Source organism: Talpa occidentalis, unplaced genomic scaffold, assembly GCF_014898055.3.
Source record: "Talpa occidentalis isolate TD23 unplaced genomic scaffold, MPIMG_talOcc4v2.1 talOcc4.7, whole genome shotgun sequence".
NCBI classification, from domain to species: domain Eukaryota; kingdom Metazoa; phylum Chordata; class Mammalia; order Eulipotyphla; family Talpidae; genus Talpa; species Talpa occidentalis.
The window spans coordinates 6,065,284-6,087,324 of NW_023605083.1; the positions used below are offsets into that span (position 1 = coordinate 6,065,284).

At 52.6% G+C, this 22,041-nt stretch overlaps 1 protein-coding gene across 4 annotated transcripts in view; it reads right to left on the reverse strand.

Moving 5' to 3' along the window:
- The window catches only part of RALGPS1 (Ral GEF with PH domain and SH3 binding motif 1), a 226,031-nt gene that overhangs the window by 181,363 nt on the left and 22,627 nt on the right, over window positions 1–22,041 (reverse strand). For all 4 annotated transcript variants that reach the window (XM_037493464.2, XM_037493463.2, XM_037493467.2 and 1 more), the window contains exons 2-3: window positions 7,462–7,583; window positions 4,352–4,459 (exon numbers count right to left, since the gene is read on the reverse strand). In XM_037493464.2, coding sequence (XP_037349361.1) covers window positions 4,352–4,459; window positions 7,462–7,518 — 165 coding nt within the window. In that variant the 5' untranslated portion in view covers window positions 7,519–7,583. The remainder of the gene's footprint in view (window positions 1–4,351; window positions 4,460–7,461; window positions 7,584–22,041) is intronic.

The window sequence follows — 22,041 nt, forward strand, 5'->3', positions numbered from 1 at the left end:
AAATGTTCCTGTAGAGATGAAGCCTTCAGCCTAAACAGACCTACAAGAGCATTTTACTGCGTGACCCCAAGGCAGAGGTGGGGCCATGTGACCAAAGGAAGGCTACTTAGTCAAAACAAAACGTTTGGTTTTGCTTATGCTGGAGATAGCGCTTCTCCCCTGTCCCCTCAGCTGTGGCTGACGAAGTCCTAAGGGTCTGCCAGGCCCCAAATAGCCACCCCACTCAACAAATAAAGAGAAAAGTAGAATGTGGTCCATCCACTCTAGGGAGCATTCTTCAGCCTTGAAAGGAAGGAAGTCCTGACACAGGCCGAGACAGGGGAGCACTGGGGGGCACAGCGCTAAGTAAAGCAAGCCAGTCACAAAAAGACGAACACTGCATGGTTTCGCCTCTGTGAGATGAGAAAAGGGGTGACATTCCTGGAGACAGGAAGGGGGTGCTGCTGCGGGAGGGACAGCTGTTTCATGGGCTGCGGAGTTTCAGGTTGACAAGGTGAGGACAGTCTGGAGACTGGGTGTGCACCTGAGTGGATGTGCTTAACACGACTAAAGCGCTCACTTAAAAATGGTGAAGATGGCAAATCCTGAGAGATACACAAGATACACCAGGACTACCGTACCCTGTAATCACTCATTTACCGAATGCTACGTTACACGCAACAGTCTCAGAATAACAACACTAGTGCTACCACCGCCCAAATTATTACTGAGAGAAGCAACGAGACGTTTGTATATGTTTTCTGTTTTGCCTCCATTTTGAAGGCTTTTGAAGGTTTGTTGCCACCGTCATGCTCTGCCACACGGCCACGGCCCTGCGGCCACCACACGCGGTGCTCGCTCCAGTTCCTTATGGAGTCTTAACTGCCGCAGCGACGGGGCGCCGCTCTCCACTGGGCTCCACAGTGATGTTTCCCTCATCATTGTCATTGTCTGAAGCCTGTTCTCCAGTGGAGTCCTCATTTCTGGGATTTTTCTACTTCCGATTTATGTGGCGCATGTCTTGCGGCGTGAGCACATTTTAATGTCACTTAGCTCATTTTAAAACGGAGAACTATAGTTTTCATCAGTTTTGTGGCTCGACTTTCTGACAGGCTTCCACTGTCTCTAGGGAGTCTCTAGCTTACACTTCTAACCTAGGAATATTTGACATCAATAACTGCCTGTTGCTGGCTTTATGTGAAACTGGTTTTCCTGAACCTCGAGAGGGAAATGTGGCCCGGAGCAGCTTCGTCATCCCTGCAGCTCTCCTCTGTACCACATCATCTGAACCACAGAAGCCTTTGGAGATTCCACACCTGCACAGACCTTGATGCAGACCTCCTTCTTCCTCAGCCGTGTCGCTCCCGACCCTGACCACGTCACTCCCGAGCCCACCCCGCACTGAACCCTTTGGTAGGGAGGCTTGTCCTGGGTTCAGGAGATCCCGGGGCGGGTCGCAGGTCTCTCCACTCAAGCATGGCTTGGGTGGGGGAATCATGGTTCTTCCAGTTCAACTGCTGTTGTCACACTGAGCTGCTGACCGCCAGAGACACCTGCTGGCAACGGGCGCATCTCCTTCTCTCAAGTCTGTCAGCTGCCCCAGTACTCACTTCTGTTTTCTCCTCTGGAGGTGCTCGTACTCTTCGGGTCTTCCTGTGCTCGGTGGGGCCTCCCCTGCCTCGGGCACTATGGGTTTGAAGAGATAACCTGTCCTCTGTAAAGATAACCTGTCCTCTTCTGTAAAGATCATCATAGGTTCCAAGGTTTGCTGTCTACTTGTTCTGGGTGTTTCCGTGTGAGGCTTCAGAGAGAGCAAACTATTATGCTGTCTTCCCAGAATCACTTAAGTGATGTTTCTCATGGACTTGTGTGTCTATCTTATTTCTTTCATAGCACCAAGCAGAAAACTAAGATACTAGGTGGTCTGGTTCAGCTCCAACACCTGCAGCTCAATGCTTCCCCAAAGACCAGCACTTCTAGGAGAACTGGCTTCACATCTAAGCTAAAGACATGCCGACTTTGGCGGGGCAGCCAAGCATTAGCGCCGACCCCCAGCTACTAGCCATCCTTCCCTACAGACCTCCCAGCCTCTGAAAATTGGCCTGGGCCAGGCTGAGCAACACTGGAGGGCTGGGGCTAGGAAAGCAGCCCCACAGCCTCACCAGGGATTCCTGCTGGACAGTGGTGCCCCTGGAGCAGCCACCCCGCGTGGCCGCTCATTATCGCTTTAGTCCCTTCATGAAGCCAGACAGCCACTCTTAAAAATACAACAAGCAAACAAATGCAGCTGAATAAGGAAGTGAGACCACCAGGCCACAAGGCCTGAGAAGTCTCTGGAGGAGAAGCAGCCCAGCCCCAGGCTCCCAGCAGCACGCCCTGAACCTCCCTGCCTGCCACAGTGGCTCCGGCTCCGGCCTCAGGCAGCCCCCGCGCATCGGAAGCTGCTGGCCCTGCAGGCGTGAGATGCACACTGAGCTTTGAAGGAAAAGTGTGAGAAAAGAATACAAAGGATCTCAATGATTTTATGTTGCTTCCATGTTGAAATGACAATGTTTTGGGTATGCTAAGCTAAATATTTTATTAAAAGTAATTTCACCTCTTTATTTTTTTTAATGTGGCTACTAGAAAATGTGAGACCACAGATATGGTTTGGGTTCTATTTCTAGTGGAGAGCACTGGTCTCGAGTGTCGCACAGCCCTGCTCTGAAATCCCAGTGAGCGCACGTGCTATCTGTGTGCAGAGGTGACTTTCCTTTCTAAAGGCTCACCTGCTCTTCTGTAAACTAAAAATTATACCTAAATTATTAGGTTGTTGTGTAAAGTAAATTAGATAATGAATGTAAAACATTTAGCATAAGACCTAGACATAGAAGGGGTTTTGAAACAAGAGCTGCTTTTATCACTAGCATCCGGCATTAGGTGTGTAATGAGGAGGTACAGGTCTCACACCTGGCTCTGCCCATATCTGGCTACATGATCCAGTTAAGAAAAACTAAGATCCTTCTTTTCTTTATTAGAAAATCAGGAGCTAGTAATCTGTTTCATCAGGTGGTTCTGAGGACTGAATTCTCTGTCAACATGTGCTTACTGGCACCTACTACAGGCAGGCACCTTTCTGGGCACTGGGGGAAGAGCAACGAACAAGTCAGTGGCTGTATTTGGGGAGTTTTCATTCCAGGGGAGAAGCCATACCATGCTAATGCAATGCTGGGCAGCGAAGAGGGATATGAAGAAAATGGAGCAGGACGGGGAGAGAGGGCCATGGGGAGGTGCCACATAAGCCCAGGCGTCCTCTGCAAGGGCTGGCAGCTGAGCAGACCCGGAGCAGACCACAGAGCCACGCTCTGGGACTGAAGAACAGGCTCAGGGCCCTGAGGCAGGGGCAGCCTTGGTGAGTCTGGAGAAGAAAGAGGCAGTGCATGCCGGGGAGATGGGAGCGGGGCAGGAGAGGTGGCTGGCCAGACCCCGGGGGAGCTTCTCCTGGAGGAACCCTGGGTCTCACTCTAGTATGAACAAGCCGCTAGAGAGTTTCACCAATTTTAACAGGACCACATGCCAGGCTCAGCACAGCCAGCACCAAGAAAAGGCGGGAGTCAATGACGGCAGAGCAATGAGCCAGGGCCGGTGGGCTCCCCCTGCACCAGAAGGGCACCCCGCCTCTACCGCAAGGAATGGGGCAGACGAGGATGAGGCAGGAAACACTGCCCAGTCTGCAGAGAGACAGCATGGACGATCTTGGAATCGGGCTCAAGGTCTCCCCAGAGCCAACATCTCCTTTATCCCTCAAACTGCAAAATGAAGAAACCAAGTCATGGCAAAACCAGGAGCCAACTCTGCCATGCCCAGGAACAGCCCCTCCGTTGGGCCAGCAGCAACATACTGGGGGAGGAAACACAATCTTTAAACATTTATCATTACAAAAACCGTCCAAATAACAGTATCATATAAAAATGTTAAAAGGAGAAGAACAATTAAATTCCAGTTATCGACACCTCAAATCTTAAAAACAGAAGCTACAGTAATGACGTTTGGCTGTACGTGCAGGTATATCCGACTATGTAAACACCACACCCAGACCTTTCCTCATGCAGGTTGTAGATACGAGTGTGTTGGATGATGTAAGATGGCACCACTCTTTGTGAACTGGGCGCGCCCTGCTCCATGCAGCCGTCACTCACGGGCGCTGTGCAGCCTTCCGAGTGGTCGGTCCTAGACTGACAGCCTCCTCTAATGCTGCGCGGCATCTCACAAGGACACTTTAGTCAACAGTCCCCGCTTGTGGGACACGTGGGCTGTTTCCAGCCTGAGCGGGACCCCCCCAGCTCAGCACCTGTCAAGCTGCCCAGCCACCCACTCTAGGCCTGTTACTTACAGCAAATTCCTCAGGAGTCACTTTCAAGACATCGAAGACAACAGCGTCGTAGCTCTTACTGGCATAGTCGCAGCTCTGGCCCTCCAGAGAGTCTGAGCTGCTGCTGCCCTGTGGGGAAGAGGGGGGATGGCGGCCCTGAGCAGTCTGGCTGACTCGAGTCACTGGCCCCCAGACTGTTGATGCAAGAGCTGTTTCCTCCTATACCCCACTCCGGGCTTGCAGCGAGCACTTTGTAACAAGCTCTGTGAGCACACTCGATTTATATACCCATGTTACAGATAAGGAAGGGGGGGGCAGTGCTCCGCCCCCCAAAGAGCTCAGCTAGGAAACTGAAAAGTCAGCATAATTTTGTGTCCATCTGAACCCAGAATGTGTATCTGCATCCCTAGGCCCCAACTGTGTCCAGAGGGGGGCGGCGGGGTGGGGGCCGTGAGACGTGGGGGCCGTGAGAAGTGGGTGATGGTGGAGGGGAAAGATACAGTCCACTCTGCCCTCAGAGAGAACAGGCCCTCGCAGCCTTGGAGGCCAAAGGAGATCATCTGTTCTGTCTTTTAAACATTACCTGGTTTCACCCTTTTTTTTCCCCTCTCTACTTGAAGTCATTGCAGGAAATTATTACCCAAAATGTTAAACTGGCTCTCAAGACTTATTTCATGTATGGCCACTTGGAATTCAAAGCCTGTTGGTTGATGAGGTGAGAGGTAACCAACTGGCTGTGGAGACTGGCATCAAAGCTATATTTAGTAGGGTCCTTGTTAAGAAGAACCGCGTGAGTTCTGCATGGAAAGCAAGGGTCTCCCATAAAAACACAAGTTAAAACTCCTCAAATGTGGCCAGTTGAGAGAAACCCAACACTGCAGGGGTCCCAGAATGCTGAACATACCTTCTGTTCAATTTCATTTAATTTCAGCAAATTCTACCTCAGGGAACCAATCGCGATTACCACCCAAAAAGTGTACCCCGTTCATAAACGGTTTTATTCGTCTCAACCCATGAAGAGGGATTTTGTGGTTTCCATTAACCTCAACATCTTGGACCAGGATTGAGAGAATATGCTTTTATTAATTCCTCTTTATTTCACTCTTTCCAAAAGGGCTATATCTGGAAAAACTTTGCAATCTTACTGGAAACTGAGTGTTTTTAGTCCAGTGAGGGAAACCAACAGTCAACAACTGAAAATGTGAGGTTAAAAGGAGGAGTAGAAACTTAAGCCTGCAGATTTCAATAGGCCTGTGTCATCTGCAGGGTTTACAGACGAGCCTGTTTTACCAAAGGCTTGAAGATGCTCTTCAGAAGCGGCACATCATGGTGGCTAAGGCGCTGATGTCAGCAAGCGCTTGCAATGCCAGCTCCCCATGCTGCTCCCTGGCCTTGGCGGTGACTTCATTTTGCTGACTCGCAGTTATCATCTGTGAAATGGTGCTGGGAAAGCCTGCTCCCCAGGGGTGCATGTGGGTGATATAAAGATACAGCTAATAAAGTCACTGGCAGAGCCCCTCTCCTGGGAGATGCTGACTCACGGTGCCCAGGTGGGCTCAGGCTGCCTATTTAAAAGATCCGTGGGTCGCTCTCCCCTAAGAAGAATCTGCTTTTGAGAAGCAATAAAGCTGAATCCTGAATGTTTCAGAGCTGGCACTCTACTCCGGCCCTCAGTCTCAAACACAGACCCTGGGCAGACGATCACCCCCAATCACCCTGCACCTCTATACAGCCCCCAGGAGGCTGGTGAAGCAGAGGTCAGAGCTGCCTCCCAGGACATGCGGTCAGCACAGTTAGGAGCCCCGGCTCAAGGGTCTTGGGCTGGCTGTGATTCCCCCCACCTCTCACCCCTCCATCCTTGTTTTCTCATCTGTTTACTGAGGGGAAGCCAAGGAGAGCCCTGATGGGGGGATTGTAAGGATTAAGTGGGACTCAGAGCGTGGTGTACAGCAAGCAGCAAATCATGGACATGTTGAGTATTTCATTTACTCAACAAGTATTTATTGAGTACTCACCTGTTCTGGACACACGCATGTGTGAACAGGCTTACACGTGCATATACATCACATACACTGTGTATGCACATGTATGCACATGCACACATAGGTGTACACACACACACACACACACACACACACAGAAAGAGACCAGAAAGGACTCCAGACGGAGTGTGAATTATAAGTGGAAACCTAAGTCTGACTCCTCCAGAGCCCCTTCTGGGATTCCAGGTTTTATGGAACTTTCCTATAACACACCCCACTGCATCTGCCCCGCATGTATGCACACATGTGAGGGGCCTGGATCAATCAGAAGTTGCCCCAAATACATGGATTGGCAGTGATATAGCTGATGATTCGACTTTATTGAAACCTATGTGGTGGCATCAGGGAAGTTAAATGGCACCCACAAGTTTGCTTTCAGGACCAGAAATCAAAAGGAGACATTTTTATGACTTTTTAAAGGTCTGCACGAAGTCAGTCCTGTGAATTTCCAGCTGGTCATCTCAGAAGTCCTGCCCCGGGGGCCTCGTGTGCCCAGGGCGCTGAGTGCTGCCTGGCCAATTGGCCACAGGGGCCAAGCTTGTCGTGCCCAGCAAGGTGGCACCTCGGCCTCAGATGACACCCACCCCTCCTGCACGCCAGTGTTCCACCACTGAGCGTGGAAAGCAAACTCCCAAACCCCCAGGGCGGGGGGTCTAGCCCAGGCCACTCTCAGACCACCAGTCCTTACGGCCATTTCCTGCTGAGCAAGGTAAATAAGAACACAGGGCCAGCTGGAATCACTTCTGTCTGACTTCATTCTGGAATGTGTGACTTATTTATAATGAGCAGCAGTTTTTCTTGGGAAAGGTCTGATCCCTTCTTGCCACCAAAACGGAATGTGGCACTTGCTACGACTGGACTGGGCAGGGCAGGTATTTGTTTTTCTTTGAAGAGCTCGACTTCAGAGACATACTGCTCCTCAGGGCTGACTGCCTCCCAAATCTCACGCCTGGCGCGGCCGGGCCCTCGGAGAGCTAAGAATGGTGGTATTCATGGAGCCCTGCAGTCCTGCTCTGCACCACCCAGCGGGGCTGGGGTCAGCTGAAAGGAGGCCAGGCCCTCCCCATGGCCCAGCCCGAGGCTCCGTACCTGTGGAGTGGCAGAGGTGACCAACACGCTAGCCATCAGACCATTCCTCTTGTACATAGTCTCCAGGCTGCAGGGAGCTTCAGGGCAGCCTCTGTCGGTGGCATTACCTGTCTGGAGAAGTCCTGCAAGGCAAAGGGGCTCATGAAAACACACCTTCAAAACCAACTTAATCCCACCCTGGAAGAAAGTTGCACTGGGCAGGAGGCCTTATAAGACAGACGGCAGGTCGGTGGCCTTCTGGCCAAGCACAGCCCACAGACATCTGCTGGGGTCGGACCGATGTTTAGTTACCGGAGAATTTCACACAGATTTTCTTGAAAAAAAAATCTGACTTTTCTTGAAAATAGAAAGAGCTGACAGTGCAAGGCCCTCAATGCTGCCTGACAGCCATCAACTGCTGAGCAGAGGCTGCTCAGGGACTGAACAAGGGCCTTTTAGGCCCCTCAAGGCCCAGACAACCACGTGGGCACGTGCCTCACCCTCACAGGCATTAGAGACTGCGACCTCTGTGTCAAAGTCAAGGCAGGTGAAGCCTGTTCTGTCTCCCTGGGCAAACATCACTTCGCCGACCACAAGGGCCAGGGCCATGGGCCGTGGGTTCTGAAAATTTAATTCTTCTAGCTCTCACCAGAGTTCCCAGGTAGGTCCTACTATTATGCCCATATTAATTGTGAGAAACTGAGGCACACGAGGCTCAAGCACCTTTGCCTGCATGGCCCCACCATCCTGTCATCACCCAAGACCCCGTGATGGTACCCCCAGACCACCCCAAGGTCAAAGCAGCTGCTCTCATGCCAAGGCGCCCACACCACCAGTAGAGCCCTGGCCATGTCCTGAACATCGCAGGCTGCAGCCACTGCGGGTTTCCAGCAGGAGTGTGACCAGCGGAGTGGGAAGGATGCACTGGGGTGCAGAGAAGGCAGAGGCTCTGCGGCCATCCAGGCAGGAGCCCAGCAGCATCCAGTGAGGAGACACAGTGAGGCCAGAGACTTCACAGAAGTGAGGAGGGGCTGGGGGGAACAGACTGAGGATGAAGGGCCCTCACTTGGAGGATGGCGTGACCTGCCTCAAGGAGAGGACAGAGGTGGTGTCACAGATCTGCGGGGAAAGATGAATTAAATCTGGGATGTGCTGAATTGGTCGGTGCCCATTAAGAAAATCAATCCTAGAAAACAAGGTCTAGTCCAAAGGTCGCCGGGAAAGACGTCTGGAGATGAATCAAAAACAAACGGTGCCGGCCTGATGGGGATGCTCCGTAGCCACCGCAGCCCTGGGCCCAGGGGCAGAGTCAGCTCCCTCCAGAGGCTCCAGGCCCCCAGTGGCTGTCTCTTTCCACTGTTTCACTAGCTTTCTGTTTGACAGTCTCCTCCTCAGCTCTACCTGTGGGCCTTTTTCCTTCCCTCCTACCTCCTCCAAAACCACCAAGAGAACTATTAATACCAATGACCGTTGGGGACAGCGGGGGCAGCTGCATGTGGCTGCTAGATGAGCTCGCAGGACGACGACCGCTTCCTCAGGTGGCAAACGTGTGGACGCGAGCAGAGGGCTCTTCTCCTCAGCCAGTGTGAGAGATTTAGAGGTAGGGTTTGCAACTTATTTTCATGTGGGTCAGCAAAATACACAAAAGTTGAGATTAATGCAAATTTGGCAAAATGTTAACAGCTGACAACTCGCTGACAGTTCACTGTACGAGCCTCAACTTTCCTGAATATTTGACAATCTTCCTGATTAAAAAGGAGAAGAAAAAGAGAACTGGCCAGGTAAGTTTTCTTCTTCAAGGAAAGCCTGAGTGGGGAAGATCAGGATCCCCTTTCACAGCAGGAGGAGGGGTGCGCTGGACACACTGTGTGACCTTGCTGCCCTGGGAGGGCAGGCCCTCCAGTCCCGAGGTCCACGGCCATGGCCCAGGAGCTCTGACTGGACATCTGGCAAGAGAAGATGGGAACCTGAGTGGCTACTAAGGAAAGGGCCTCCGGGCACACTTAAGCCACGGTGACCAGCCCCTTCACACCCACAGGCGTGTCCAGAGGCAGGGACAGGCGATGCCAGTGCTGCTGAGACGCGGACCAGTGAGACCATCACACATCACTGGGAGGAAGGCAAAAGGCACAGCCACTCTGAAAAATAATTTGGCAGTTTCTTAAAAAGTTAGTCATAATTTACTAAGTGACCCAGAAGTCCTATCCCAGGCATTTATCTAGACAAAAAGAAAGCACGTGTCTACACAGACGGGATGTTACCGAGCGCCACCCCTCCCGTTCATCACAGCCAACAGGGGGACACGCTGGACGCCCTCCCTTGGGCCACGGCTAGACGATGCACAGCCACCACGATGGCGGCTCTCAAGGGCCCGGGGGATTGGACGAGAAATGCACGCCAAATGCTCCGCCAGCCCAGGCACCAAGCGGGCACTTGATCAGTTATTGGCCACTAGTAGTGGCAGCTGAACCCTGCAGTTCTGTTCACCTACACCCATTCTCTTTTCCCAAAACAGACAAAAACAGCGTGGTGCTTTGTGAGACCAAAGGCTGTCACTGCTGGAAGGGGCTTCCTCGCCACAGGCGCCAGGCCCAGGGGAGCACAGGCCAGGCCCAGGGGTCCAAGTGCGGGGCTCCTCCTCCAAGACCTGACCTGCCCATCCCCTCAGGCCCAGCCCGCTAGAGGACAGTATATGACAGCCACAGCATGTCACCCACCACACTTCCCCTGGGCGCCCGGACTGGAAAGAAAGACGGAGCTCTTGTTTCCGATCCGACTCCTGCATGTCTCGCCACTGACAAAAACAGCCTGATTTATGGGCAGAACTCCCAGACAAGTGATATTTCACATGTGAAGAAATAACAGGACCAAGCAGAATGGAACATGCTTTCCAGGGCCCAGAGACACCCCCACACAGCCACCTTCAGTCCCTGGGGCCTGGCCAAGCCCTCACCAGGGACCAGACTCCCAAGGAGGGGGTCAGCCCAGCCCAGGCCACTGGACCCACTTCCTCACCCCACAGAGGGCCTTTGAAGATGGGCAACGGCACCTCCAGCAAAGTCAGGGCTCGGAGATGCCAATCTCTGCTGGCCAGGTGCACCTCCCGAGGGGTGGAGGCTGGAGGGACAGTCACACGGAGGGGAGGAAGGACAGAGAATCTGTGTCTGAAAGAAACAGTGGCAGCCTCGTTCCCACCCCAGGGCCTAGAATAAATGTCTCCATTCCAGTTTTCAGCAGACCTTGACCACCACTAAACACTCTGCCCATGCGAAGCCACCAGAAATCTGAGCCCTGAAAACACATGGGCTCATCCAAACAGGGAAAGACACAGACCAGCCACCCAGCCACCCAGCCTCCCAGCCTCCCATTCATAAGCTTTGGTGCGAGGCATCACTCAGGCCAGGAGCTCTAAACCATCTTGTACCTTGAACCCGCTGGCAGGGTAATGAAGCCTCTGGGCCCCTCTTACAGAATTTTTTTTAAATACGTAAAATGAAGTTACATGGGAAGTCACACAGGATTACCCAAGAAATCAATTATATTATTTTTTAAATAATTTCTGATGTAATATATGTATTTCTTCATGTAAGGGTCTGCGTGTATTTCTTTACAATAGCATTAAATAATAAGACCTACTAGAAGGCTTAATAGAGTTCAAAGTAGTCAGGAGCATAGATATTCCAAGATGCCCACAACCGTTACATGTTGTGAAAGTATCTATAATTGCTGCTGATGGCTCATCCCAGGTCCTGCTAATAATGCTGTGATTCGCTGTCAGGTTAATACCTGCGAGATGCTAGATTTCCTTTGGCGGTTAATGAAAACAGTATCTCATTTGTCCCCATCCAGATTCAGGTATGCCGGGGCAAGAACCGCTGCTGCAGGGGCTGCGGACAGGGAGTGAGCAGGCATGGGGGAGAAACTGCATCCAGGGCCGGAGCCAGAAATACAGGTGAATGGGCCTCCCTGGTGGCGCAGGGGGTTAAGCAGCACACTATGAAGCCGTTCGTAGCCTCTGCAGCATGAGTTCAGTCCCCAGCCGGCCAGGGAGCAACCCACATGGCGCAGCAGCCCTCACCTGCCTCGCCCGCTGCTCCCCTCAGCAGTGTATTTCAGTCAGTCTGCCTGTTCTGTTCCCCCCTCTGTCTCTGGTGAATCCTCTCACCTCCCACACCTCTGGCCTGTACCCCAGTTCTTGTATGCATAAATAAATAAATCTTTAAAAAAAAAAAAGAAATACAAGTGAATGAAGAAGATAACTTCAGATGTTGAGAAACACCTTGAAGAAATAAAATAGGATGGACAATGGAGTTTGCTGGGGTGGTCAAGGAAGGCCTCTCTCTGAGGATGTGAAACTTGAGCTGAAACCTAGGAAGGAGTCCAGTATAGAAACCAGCCAGCGTGCTCCCTGCAGAGCAAACAGCAAGCACAAAGACCCTGTGATACACATGAACTTGGTTTCTGACAGAGGCAGCCAGGCTTGAGCTTCATTGGCCAGGGCAGTGGACAGGCAGGCGAGGGCCAGAGCATGAAGGGCCTTGGTGGGGGGTGTGGGTTTCATATGAAGTGCCCTGGGGACCCTCCATGCAGAAGGTTTTCGGCAGGAGACTTAAGTTGACCCTGTGGTTTGAAGTCACTTTGGCTACTGTGGCGAGGTTTGGGGGGAGCTCCCAAGTCAGGAGGAGCAAGACCAACTCTGGGTGAGAGGAGGTGACAGGCACTACCGGCCACAGGCACGAGGATGGATCTGGCAGGGATCGGAGGTGAAACAGACAAGACCTGTTGATGGGCCACGTTCGAGGGGAGAGGGTACAGGTGACTTCTCAGTCAGGGCTGTTCCGACTGGGCAGACGGCGGCCTCACAGCCACATGCTGCTGTTTAGGCAGCACCAGCCACTGCACTGGGGGCAGCCAACTGCAGGGGCCTGGCGTCCAGGTTGACACAAGCCTGCAGTGCAGTGGGGGCAGGAATCGAGGAAGAGCTGCTCTCGGGAGAACTTTGTACTTAAGCACAAAGAAATGGGGGATCTCCTTGGGGGTCAAAGAAGACAGCGCTGAGAAGGGCCACAGAGCTGGGGGTGACCCCAAGGAAGGGCATGCCGAGCACATTCGATGGGGAGGCCAGACCAGCGTGAACACCACGTCCCACCCTACCCTGGCCCTGCGTCCCTCTAGCACGGACGCTGGGGACACAGCGGCAAGCACGCCCTGCGAGGTCGGTTATGCACGAAGGGCCGTGACACTAGTCACGGCAAAGCTACCCCCACCCACCAGCCGCCCAAGCCCGCCCTGAGGAGTCAAACCAGGCTGCAAGGCGCTCAAGGTGCTCAGCGCTCAGACCCCGCCGTCCTTGGACAGTTCACCGGACGCTCCGTTTCAGGTTCTGGGTGCACATGCTCTAATTCAAAAAAAAAAAAAAAAAATTCACAGAGGAGGAGGCAGGCTCACAGATAAATTATCCTGCCGGGCTGATGCATCTTTATATATCTGCCCCGGCGCACCCCCTGCCAGGCGGGCCGGCCACGTGGCCCAGAGGAAAGAGCACCGGCTTTCTGGGTATGGCCACGTCGATCTACACCACACCAAACCCCATCTTTCCACCCACCCTCCGCCTCTCTCCACACACCCACACCCACACCCACACACACACACTCACTCTCTCTCTCTCTCTCTGTCTCATGCTGCCTCCTTGGAAACCAAAAACACTGGCGGAGAAAGAGCAATTCTCATGATGTAATTTCACAAGAACGTGGCGGCCGTATCAGAACCACAGAACAGCCCACGTCTCGTTTTGTGGGGCAGGGTCTGGCTGCGTGGGGGGGCTCCTGAAGAGGGGCAGGGAACCCCACACACGACGCTGGTTTCCTTGCGAACGTTCAGCGCTCTCCCCTGCTTCGGGTTCAGGAAGCCAAGGAAGTAAGACGAGACAGCCCGACGCAGACCCCTCTCGAGGACGCAGAACAACGGCTCCGGCCTGAGCTCACAGAGCTTGTTTCAAAGAAAATACACACATCCAGGAATGCGCAGTTACAGGAGGGTGATTTCTTCCAAATGCTTCAGACAAGGAAGAAATCGGCCCCCGCGCCCGGTCCGGAGCCCGCACTCTCCTCGGGGGCAGCTGTTCTGTAGACCGAGCCAGGAAGCTTCTGCGGCTCCAACAGAAGCTCTGACAAGATGACCAGGGAGGGGAAGGGGGTTTCCAGCCCCTCCACCAATGGTCTGGTCACTTCAGGAGCAGTAAGTCTACACACTCGTGCACACACGCGCACACCCGCTCACACGCGCTCTTGCCGAGCCACTGCCACAGCTGCTGGACTGTGTGCCGCCAGAAGGTTTCCCCCAGAGCAGGTGTCACCCTGGGGTGGGTGCTGGGCGCCGGTAGCTCAAGAAGGGCCCTCCTGGTGCAGGCTGGCGGCGCCGTTATCTCTCCGCCTCCTGCCCTCTCCAAGCCCACCAGGCCGCTTTTCCTGGCTCGCAGCAGCCTCTGGCGGCCTTCGGAGAGGCCCAGGCCACGTCAGCACATGTCAGCTTGAAACACCATCACTCATCGTGGTTGCCCCCCCTCCCCGCCCTGGCCAGATGTTCCACATCCAACATCTCACCTCCTCCCGGGGTGGGGGGGGAGAGAAAGCTAGGGGGCCAGACAAGTGGGGAGGCACCGCTGTGTGCAGACGCTGCGTGCGGCTGGGCCTCCGTGGAGGAGAGAACACAGCAGCCGTGGGAAAGAGGCCCGAGCCGAGAGGCCGAGTGCCTGCAGTTAATCATGAAAAAGGGATGGAAGTTGTGAAACGGGGCCAGCCAGGAGATCGGGGCTAGGAAGGGCATCTCCTCGGGGCAGGAAGCACCTCTGTCTACGGAGCTGAGGAGGGCCATGGGAGCAGGCAGTCCCCGTGTACCCGGGGCAGGCCCTGGCCGGGCACCCCCACCCACAGGCATGCTGAAGCCAAGGAGGCAGAAGGGAACGAGGCCCAGCCTCGTCCACAGAAACCTGAAGTCCAGCCTGGGGAGGAGGAACTGTTTCAACTAGGAAGACTTTCTGAATTACTTACATACAAGTAATACGTGCACATGTGAAAATTATAGAAATGGAATGAAAAGCTACAAAATTAAAAGGAGACTCTCCTCACCCCACAGCCCCCAGCCCCATCCCTACTCCCAGGGTGCGGGGCGGCCTTCTCGCCCTCACCCCCCGCTTTACAGCCAACTCTGTACAGGCCCCAACAGTCGCTACTTGGTCCTAATTAAGGTGCAGGAACATCTGCTTGGGGGAGAGGCAGGCAGGACTGCCTGCGAGGGAAGAGCCAGGGGCTGTGTCCACCCTGGACACCAGGGCAGCCCCTCGTGGGCCTCCACATCTCTCGTCCTCAGCCCTCTGCCTCAGCCGGCCTGGCCAGGCTGGCCTAGCAACAGCACAAGTGCCAAAAGGTCACACACCTGGCCCAAGCCTCTTCTCTCCCCACTGCTGCTGGGGACACTCTGTAAGATGAGGACCTGAGATACAGATCAAGCTCTGGGGTCTGGGAGGCCCCCTGGGGCTGCAAGCCCGTCACCTACTTCAAGCAACTTTGACCAGGGAGCCCTGCATCCGGGTACCGGGCTGCGGCCAGGCTGGCAGCGAGCACCTTTCCTCCCCCTTCGCGGCTGCTCCCCTGTTATCAGGCTGGCAGAACAGGATGCCCACATCCTTGACAAACACCCTGCACCCCGACACACCACCACTGCCTGGTGCCTCCCAGGCAAGAGGAGGGGACTGTCCCAGAGAGGGAGGCTGTCCCAGAGAGGGCCAGCAAGTCTGGCTGGAGAAGGGGAATGAAAACAGACCGGGCAGGAGGGAGAGTGCCCGCTGGCACAGAAGGCAGGCTCCAGGGAGCAGGGCAGGAGGGGAGACACCCTGGAGTTTTGGGTTGTCTTCCACCCACTCCACATTCCCTGGAGGCAACTGCAGAGCTTAGGGTCCCGGGGAGATGCCAAAGTGTGTGGGGAAAGTGACATTTTCAGACCACACAAGTAGATTTTGCTTTCAAGACGACGAACTGGGTCCACACATTTGCCATCCCCTCTCTAAATCTTGTTGAAATGACCAAAGAAATTTTTAAAAAATAAGAAATCTGTTTGCCGTGTTGGAAACAGGGAAGGATGACATCCACAAGCCAAAAATTCAGAATTTCTCCAAGATTTGGAGCAAATGGAACTGGATTGAGGAGGAAGCTCTGAGTGTTAGACATCCGGCCATAAGATCAACTACTTCCTGCAACCAAACAATAACTACCTAGGAGCGTGAGGCCCACGAGCCTACTGGCAGAAGATACCTAGACGTGAGCTGTGAATGTGCAAAAATCACTGGAAGCAAATTATGAAACTTTACTAAAAAACGGAAAGGAAGACATAAATCAAAGGATCACTCCTCTAAATAAGGAGACGTCAATTCACCCCGCTTGACCTATAAATAAAATGCGAGCTTGCGCTAAGTCCTAAGTGGCTTCATTTTGGAACTCAACAAAGTGATTTCAAACTTCATCTGGAAGAATAATTAAAAATAGCTAGGAAGTTTTCAAGACAAAAGTATAAAGAGAGGACTGCCCTGCCAGGAATGGCAGTGATAATGGCACAGAAACAGGCCAGAATCTGGTCCAGAAAATATTACTAAGTGCATATGGGAATCAGCATCTGGCCAAGACGGCACTTCCAACAGCAGGTAAGGGTGGATGATTCACTAAATACTCAGGAAACAATTTACTCTTCAGTGGGGGGAGAATTTAAATCTTTGCTCCACATCATTTAAAAGAATAAATACTTGATGGATTAAAGTTTAAATGAACAAAAAATTCCCCTGAAAAGACTAGAGGACACACAAGTCATTTTTAATGACAAATTTAACAACATTAAAAATGAAAACTTCTGGATAAAGAAGCAAAACAAATAAATGAAACAAAAACAAATGCTTAGAAGGTAAGAACAAAGGTGTGGGTGCCAGAGGGAGGGGAAGAGGAGATGCGTTAAAAAGGTAAAAGGGTCCATTGTGGGGTGAGGGTGGGAGCCAGACTTTGGGAGGCAGACAGGAAGTCCAGACAGGCGTTGGCTTAGAACGCTGTGCCCGTGAATCCTATGTAATGTTATACACCGAGTTACTGCAATATACTTTTTAAAGTGATATATATATATATATACACTTCCCATTTCCTCACACAAATTCTTTAAATCTAGGTTTCACTCCCAGCTCCCTCATTGTGTGACCACAAGCAAGTTGCTTTACCCCTTTGAGGCTCAGTTCCGCATCCGGAAATTAAAGATAACGATCATATTTTATCAGGGCCACGATGAAGGTGAAATGAGATCATGTATGCTATTGGTCACATGAAGAATGTACAATAAATGATCGTTTCTGTTCCTTTTTAGCTTGTAAAAAAAAACAAATGAAAGCTTCTGCCTGGGAACAGACATCACGAAAAAGAAAGGGTGTTTGTGACGTCACGTGGAAGGTGACCAAGTAATATCCCGAAAGCAGAAAGCTCCCTGGGAACTCTGGCCCAGGTCTCAGCAGATGTGTGGCCCCGGGCAGAGGTTCTCCCCAATCAGCTTTCTCACCTGCAAAGAGGGACACTAAGGGCAGCACCTTTCCCACAGGTGAGAGGCGTGTGGAGTGTGGACTGCAGGAAGCCCAGGGCCTGCGCAGGGCAGAGCAGTCAGCACACAGGCACACGTGTGCACACACACCTGACAGCACAGAAGGCTGCACACCGGCCTTGTAAAGGCGTCGTTGTACAGCACTTACTTTCTGCGCTTGGGTCTCGTTCCACTTCTCTTGAAGTAAGCGCAGAAGCGCTGAGCAGAGCAGCTCAGCCCTGAAGGGGGGAAACTGAACAGGGCCGGGTGGCTGGCTCAGCACCGGCCAGGGAAGCCCCAAGCGGCTGGACCCGATGCCCTGTGCTGTGGCGCCACCTGGTGGTCATTTGTCACCTGCGCAAGCTCATTTCCAAACAGGTTTCCAGGAAGCCAGAGGCGGGTCCGGTGGGTACAAACCACCTGCCCAGGGGAGAGGAAGGCAAGGCGAAGGGGCACACGCAGACCAGCTTCATCTGTGGGGACAGCAGGTTCACAGTGGGATTTATTCGGCTTGGATTTTCCTTCAATCAAAGTTGCAATGATGTTTCATGCCTTTGGGGTCACTGCGGCGGGGCAGTCCTCCATGAACAGATGCGGAGGGAAGGTGGGCAGGACGGCTCGGGCGCACAGCCCAGCGCACTGCGCGTGTCCCCAAGGCTGGGGGAGCCACATGGAGCGACAGGACCTCAGGTCGCGAGGCGCTGGGGAGAGAAGGGGTCTTCCTCAATGGGAGAGCCTGAGGGACCCACAGCCACCCCACAAACAGCATGTGCAGACCACCGCCAGAGCGAGTGCCCCCCAGGGGACGGAGGTGGGAAGGGATGTCCATCACACAGCGCTCTGCTGGCAGGATTCTTCCCTCCATCCTTCAGGTCCCGAGTCTGGGCTGGGGGCCCATGTGGTGTGGCGCTTGCCACCCTGATGCCGAATTGCTGCCTTCCCTGGACATCTCCCCACTGGAGTCTGAGCTCTGTAAGGCGAGCATCATACCTATCTCTTTCACCCTCAGAGAGGGAGGGGGTTTGGAAGTCCAACCGATCTGGGATTAAATCCAGGGTGCCCCCTAGCACCTCCGTGATGACAGGTTTCTACGGTGAGGATTTATTAACAGCACTTAGGAGTCCCGGGATGCCAGGCACCTAGAGGCACAGGGGAAGAGCTCAAGTGGTGTGATTTTATTGCCCGTTCCCAGAAGTCTGTTGTGTTATCAATAAAAATGATGAACTACTCCCCCAGTCTTCCTTTCATGGACAGAGGCAAGAGCAGCACAAGGCCCGATGCTTAAGCCATCCAAGCAGAGTCCAGCCACCTATTTCCACTGCCCAAAAACAGGCCCAAGGGCTGCACAGAAGACTTTGAGGCAGAAGGCGCTGGGAGGTACACCTGCCCCTGCAGTAACAGGAGAGGGACCGGGAGGGAGAAGGGGTGCAAGCATTCAAATCTAATGCCTGGAGGGGAAGTCACAGGTCCTGAGCTCCGGGGTCTCAGCTGAAAGTGGGTGGGATTTGCTTCAACAAGCCCTCCAGCCTGGACCCCTTCTCTGGTCCTTACAGACTGACCTTCAACCGCCCAACTAGTAAAGGCCCATTAGAGGATCATGTCCCATTCAGTCCGATCCCTGCTTCTGTGTGCTTCCTCCCGAGCCCGTGCATTCCAGCCCACCCCTGAGTTGTCAGGGTGGGGTCCTTGCAGAGAGGGGTCAGGGCCAAGACTGTGAGGGCAGGTGGGACTGAGGGAAGGAGGGTGCTGAGAGGCACCCAACCCACTGGAAGTCGCAGGCTCTGCCTGCAGGGGGCATGTTCTGAGCTGGAGAGCTGTGCAGGCCAGACAGTTGCCGTTGCCAGATGCCCCTGGAGCCAGGCCCACCCCGCTGCCCCCACCAGCCAGGTGTCAACAGGGTTGGTTCATCCCCAGAACTCTTCCTTCCTACTCTCTCTCCTGGGAGAAGGGTTCCTCTGGGAACCCGTGTGTGACACCCTACCCACGCCACGGGCTTCTACGGGCTTTCAGAGCGCCAGGCTGCTCCTCCACATGCTCATCACACTTGGCGCCAATGGGGTGGGGGTTGTCTTCACTGGGCAGTCACAGCTGCAGCCACATGCCTCTGCAAGTCCAGCTGGAGGGTCACACAAGCAGAGTAGGGAGCCGCCCCCCTTCTACGGCTCACTCCACCTGCTCCCCATCTGACTGTGAGGTGACGATAGGGCCAGGCCATAGTCTATTTCCATTTAGGTTCAAGAAAAAGATGTTCAAAAAGGGGAGGTGCCAGATGTTAACATGACTGAGCGCCTAATCCTTCGTGTTCTAAGGACACTCCAGTCTCCTTGGTTAAACGGTCATCCTGGTAACAAATGCGGAGGAGGGTGCTGTTACTCAGCAGGGTTGTTTCTGGATGTATCACTCATACTTTGTTGGAGCATGTCCTTGTTGCTATAAGCCAAATCCTAACAGGGCTGTACCAATAAAAAGCCCTCCCCTTCCACCCAAAGAGAACACTGTGAGCAACAAGGAGTGTCCCCTTCCAAGACCATCTGCAGGCAATTATCCCGCCGATAATCAAGTGGGACTCTTATCAGAGACCAAAGTCCTACCCTCGAATGCCTGTGGGCTGCAGGCAGGTCATAGCACTAGCGAAGCTGCAGGTGTAACAGAATAAGGGCAGAAGGCCTGTGGCCAACTATGCTACTTGCAGCTTGCCGTCTCAAACAGCTGTACAGCAGTGAACTGGCTGCATAAACCATACCAGAGGGAGATCAGGCGGAGCTCCTGGGGCAGGGGAGCAGAGCTGATCCGAGTTCAGATCTGGGAGCCCTAGTCCCAGGCCAGGCCCAGAGTCTATGGCTGGGGTACATATGAAAGTTATTTAGTCTCCCTGAACTCTGAACTCCTCGCCTGGGAGAGGTGACCCCACAGCACCTACTGTGTATATTTGCTGCAAGAATAACGTAGTGTCGTGCACTCCGTGCTGTCGCCTGCCACCCTGGGGTGCCAGATTGCACCCCTTGCTGGTGACGTCATTCCGCAATTTGTTTTTTACCCCTGACCATATGTCCATCACGGCCTCCCCCACGTCACCACAGAGAGAGCGGCTCCCTGTAACAGCCGCCTGACCTGATGCTGACGGGGGCTCCAGTTCTTTCCCTCCTCCTGCCACTACAACCGCTGGAGCAGGAGACAGCTTTGTACTGGTTTTTGCATCGCTGCTTTATCCTGCTGGAGAAACTCCTGGAATTACATTGCTGGGCTGCCAGATGTGGATGTCTTCACATTTATTAGATGTTTTCAGATTATGTTCCTCCAAAGTTAAACAATTCACATGTACTCCCGGAATATAAGGGAGCCCCCACTTCCCCCATTCATGTGCTAACACTGGTTTTATCAATCTTTGTAACATTTGCCAATTAAAAACAAACCAAACAATACCTATTGTTTAAATCTGCATTCGGCTAATAACCTTTTGAGCCAGAGATCCCAACTTCTTTCTTTCTCCTTTTTCCTCTAGCAAGAGGACTCCTGTTTTTAGTTCCAGACTCCCTTTGCCCCTTGTTGTTCTACTCAGTGCCATGTAAATATTAGTGCTGGATGACTTTTGAGAAGTGTCTAAAAGGGAAAAAGGCACATCCTCTATGCCCCCTTTCTCCGCCTGGATTCTGTAATGCTGATGTGATGACTGGAGCTCAGGCAGCCATCATGAATCAGGAGGCAATGTGCTTTGGCTGAAAAAGCAGCAAGATACAAGGAACCTGGCCTAGGATGGCTTTAATTTCACCCTAGAAATTAAGCCCTCGACTGCAAACCTCTTTACTTTTGAGATGGCATAAACCTTCTATGTTTAAGCTATTGTTATTCAAGGGTTAACTACTATATGCAACCAAAGCGAGTCCAAATCAAAACTCTTGATCCAAAATCAAAACTCTTTCTGTAACACTAATAAGCCTCTTTCTGTAACTCCTGTAACACTAAGCTTTTCTGTAACACTATGCCTCCATGTCTTATTTAAGTGTCCTGAAAGCGGAATGTCTTATTTAAGTGTCCCGAAAGGGGAATTGCTTCCCCTCTCTCACCCTTTCCCCAAAGCCTGAGGTTATGCAAATAGGGTTTAGAATTTTTATTTTCAGGCTATTGTGTTTTTCCTTAAGGCAGCTTCCACCCTTTGAAAATTCTTCAAATGACACATACAATGAAAGCCAATTCGCAGCCGCCCTACCCACTGAGACTCATCCATCTGCACTCAGAGGCTCACTGCTCTGCGCTGCTTCTGCGCCCTTCACTCCCCATCTCGAAGTCTCTGCTCAGCTTTTGTTGTCCTTTCCTTAGGAAACTTCCCTGGGCACCTTCCTCGAGCACAACTGATAATGTACGGTTTGTGTCCTAATACATTTGAAACCCCTTCCTTTCACGGTGACACATGGGTGACTGCTTGGCTGGGCACGCCGAGGCCCGGGGTCCCTCTCCCTTTAACAGCTGGAGACTTGGGTCCAGGATGCATGTGGGAGCCCAGTGAGAGCCAAACCTTCTCTTCTCTTTGAAAACACCCTGTTCTTTGCTCCTACAAATTTAAACTTTTTCTTTCTTCTTGGAGTTTGGGAATTTTACTAAAAAGAATGTTGATCTTAGTATAAGCTCAGGACTACTCAATATGAAGAAGCAAATCTTTCTTTAATCCACTGGAATGTTCTTCTGTTTTTCTGTTACTTCTCTACCCGCCCTCCTCTCTCCTCCTGGAACTCCGATCTTTCACAGGAGGGGAATGAGGTCTCAGTTTCTTCCTCATATTGCTCTGGGTTGTGAGGAGCTTCTATTTGACCTTCCCAATCATTTCATTTCTTCTATTGACTTTTTAATTCAAAAGCCTTTTTTTAGTTCCAGAAAGCCTCTGGTACTCTAATCTTGTCTCTCTGGGAAGTGTCTGGTTTTGAATTAAAGTTCTTAGGCATCTTCTCCACTCGTCCTGCTCCAAGTGTGAAGCTTGGCTTCCCTTCCTTCTATGGCCAGGTC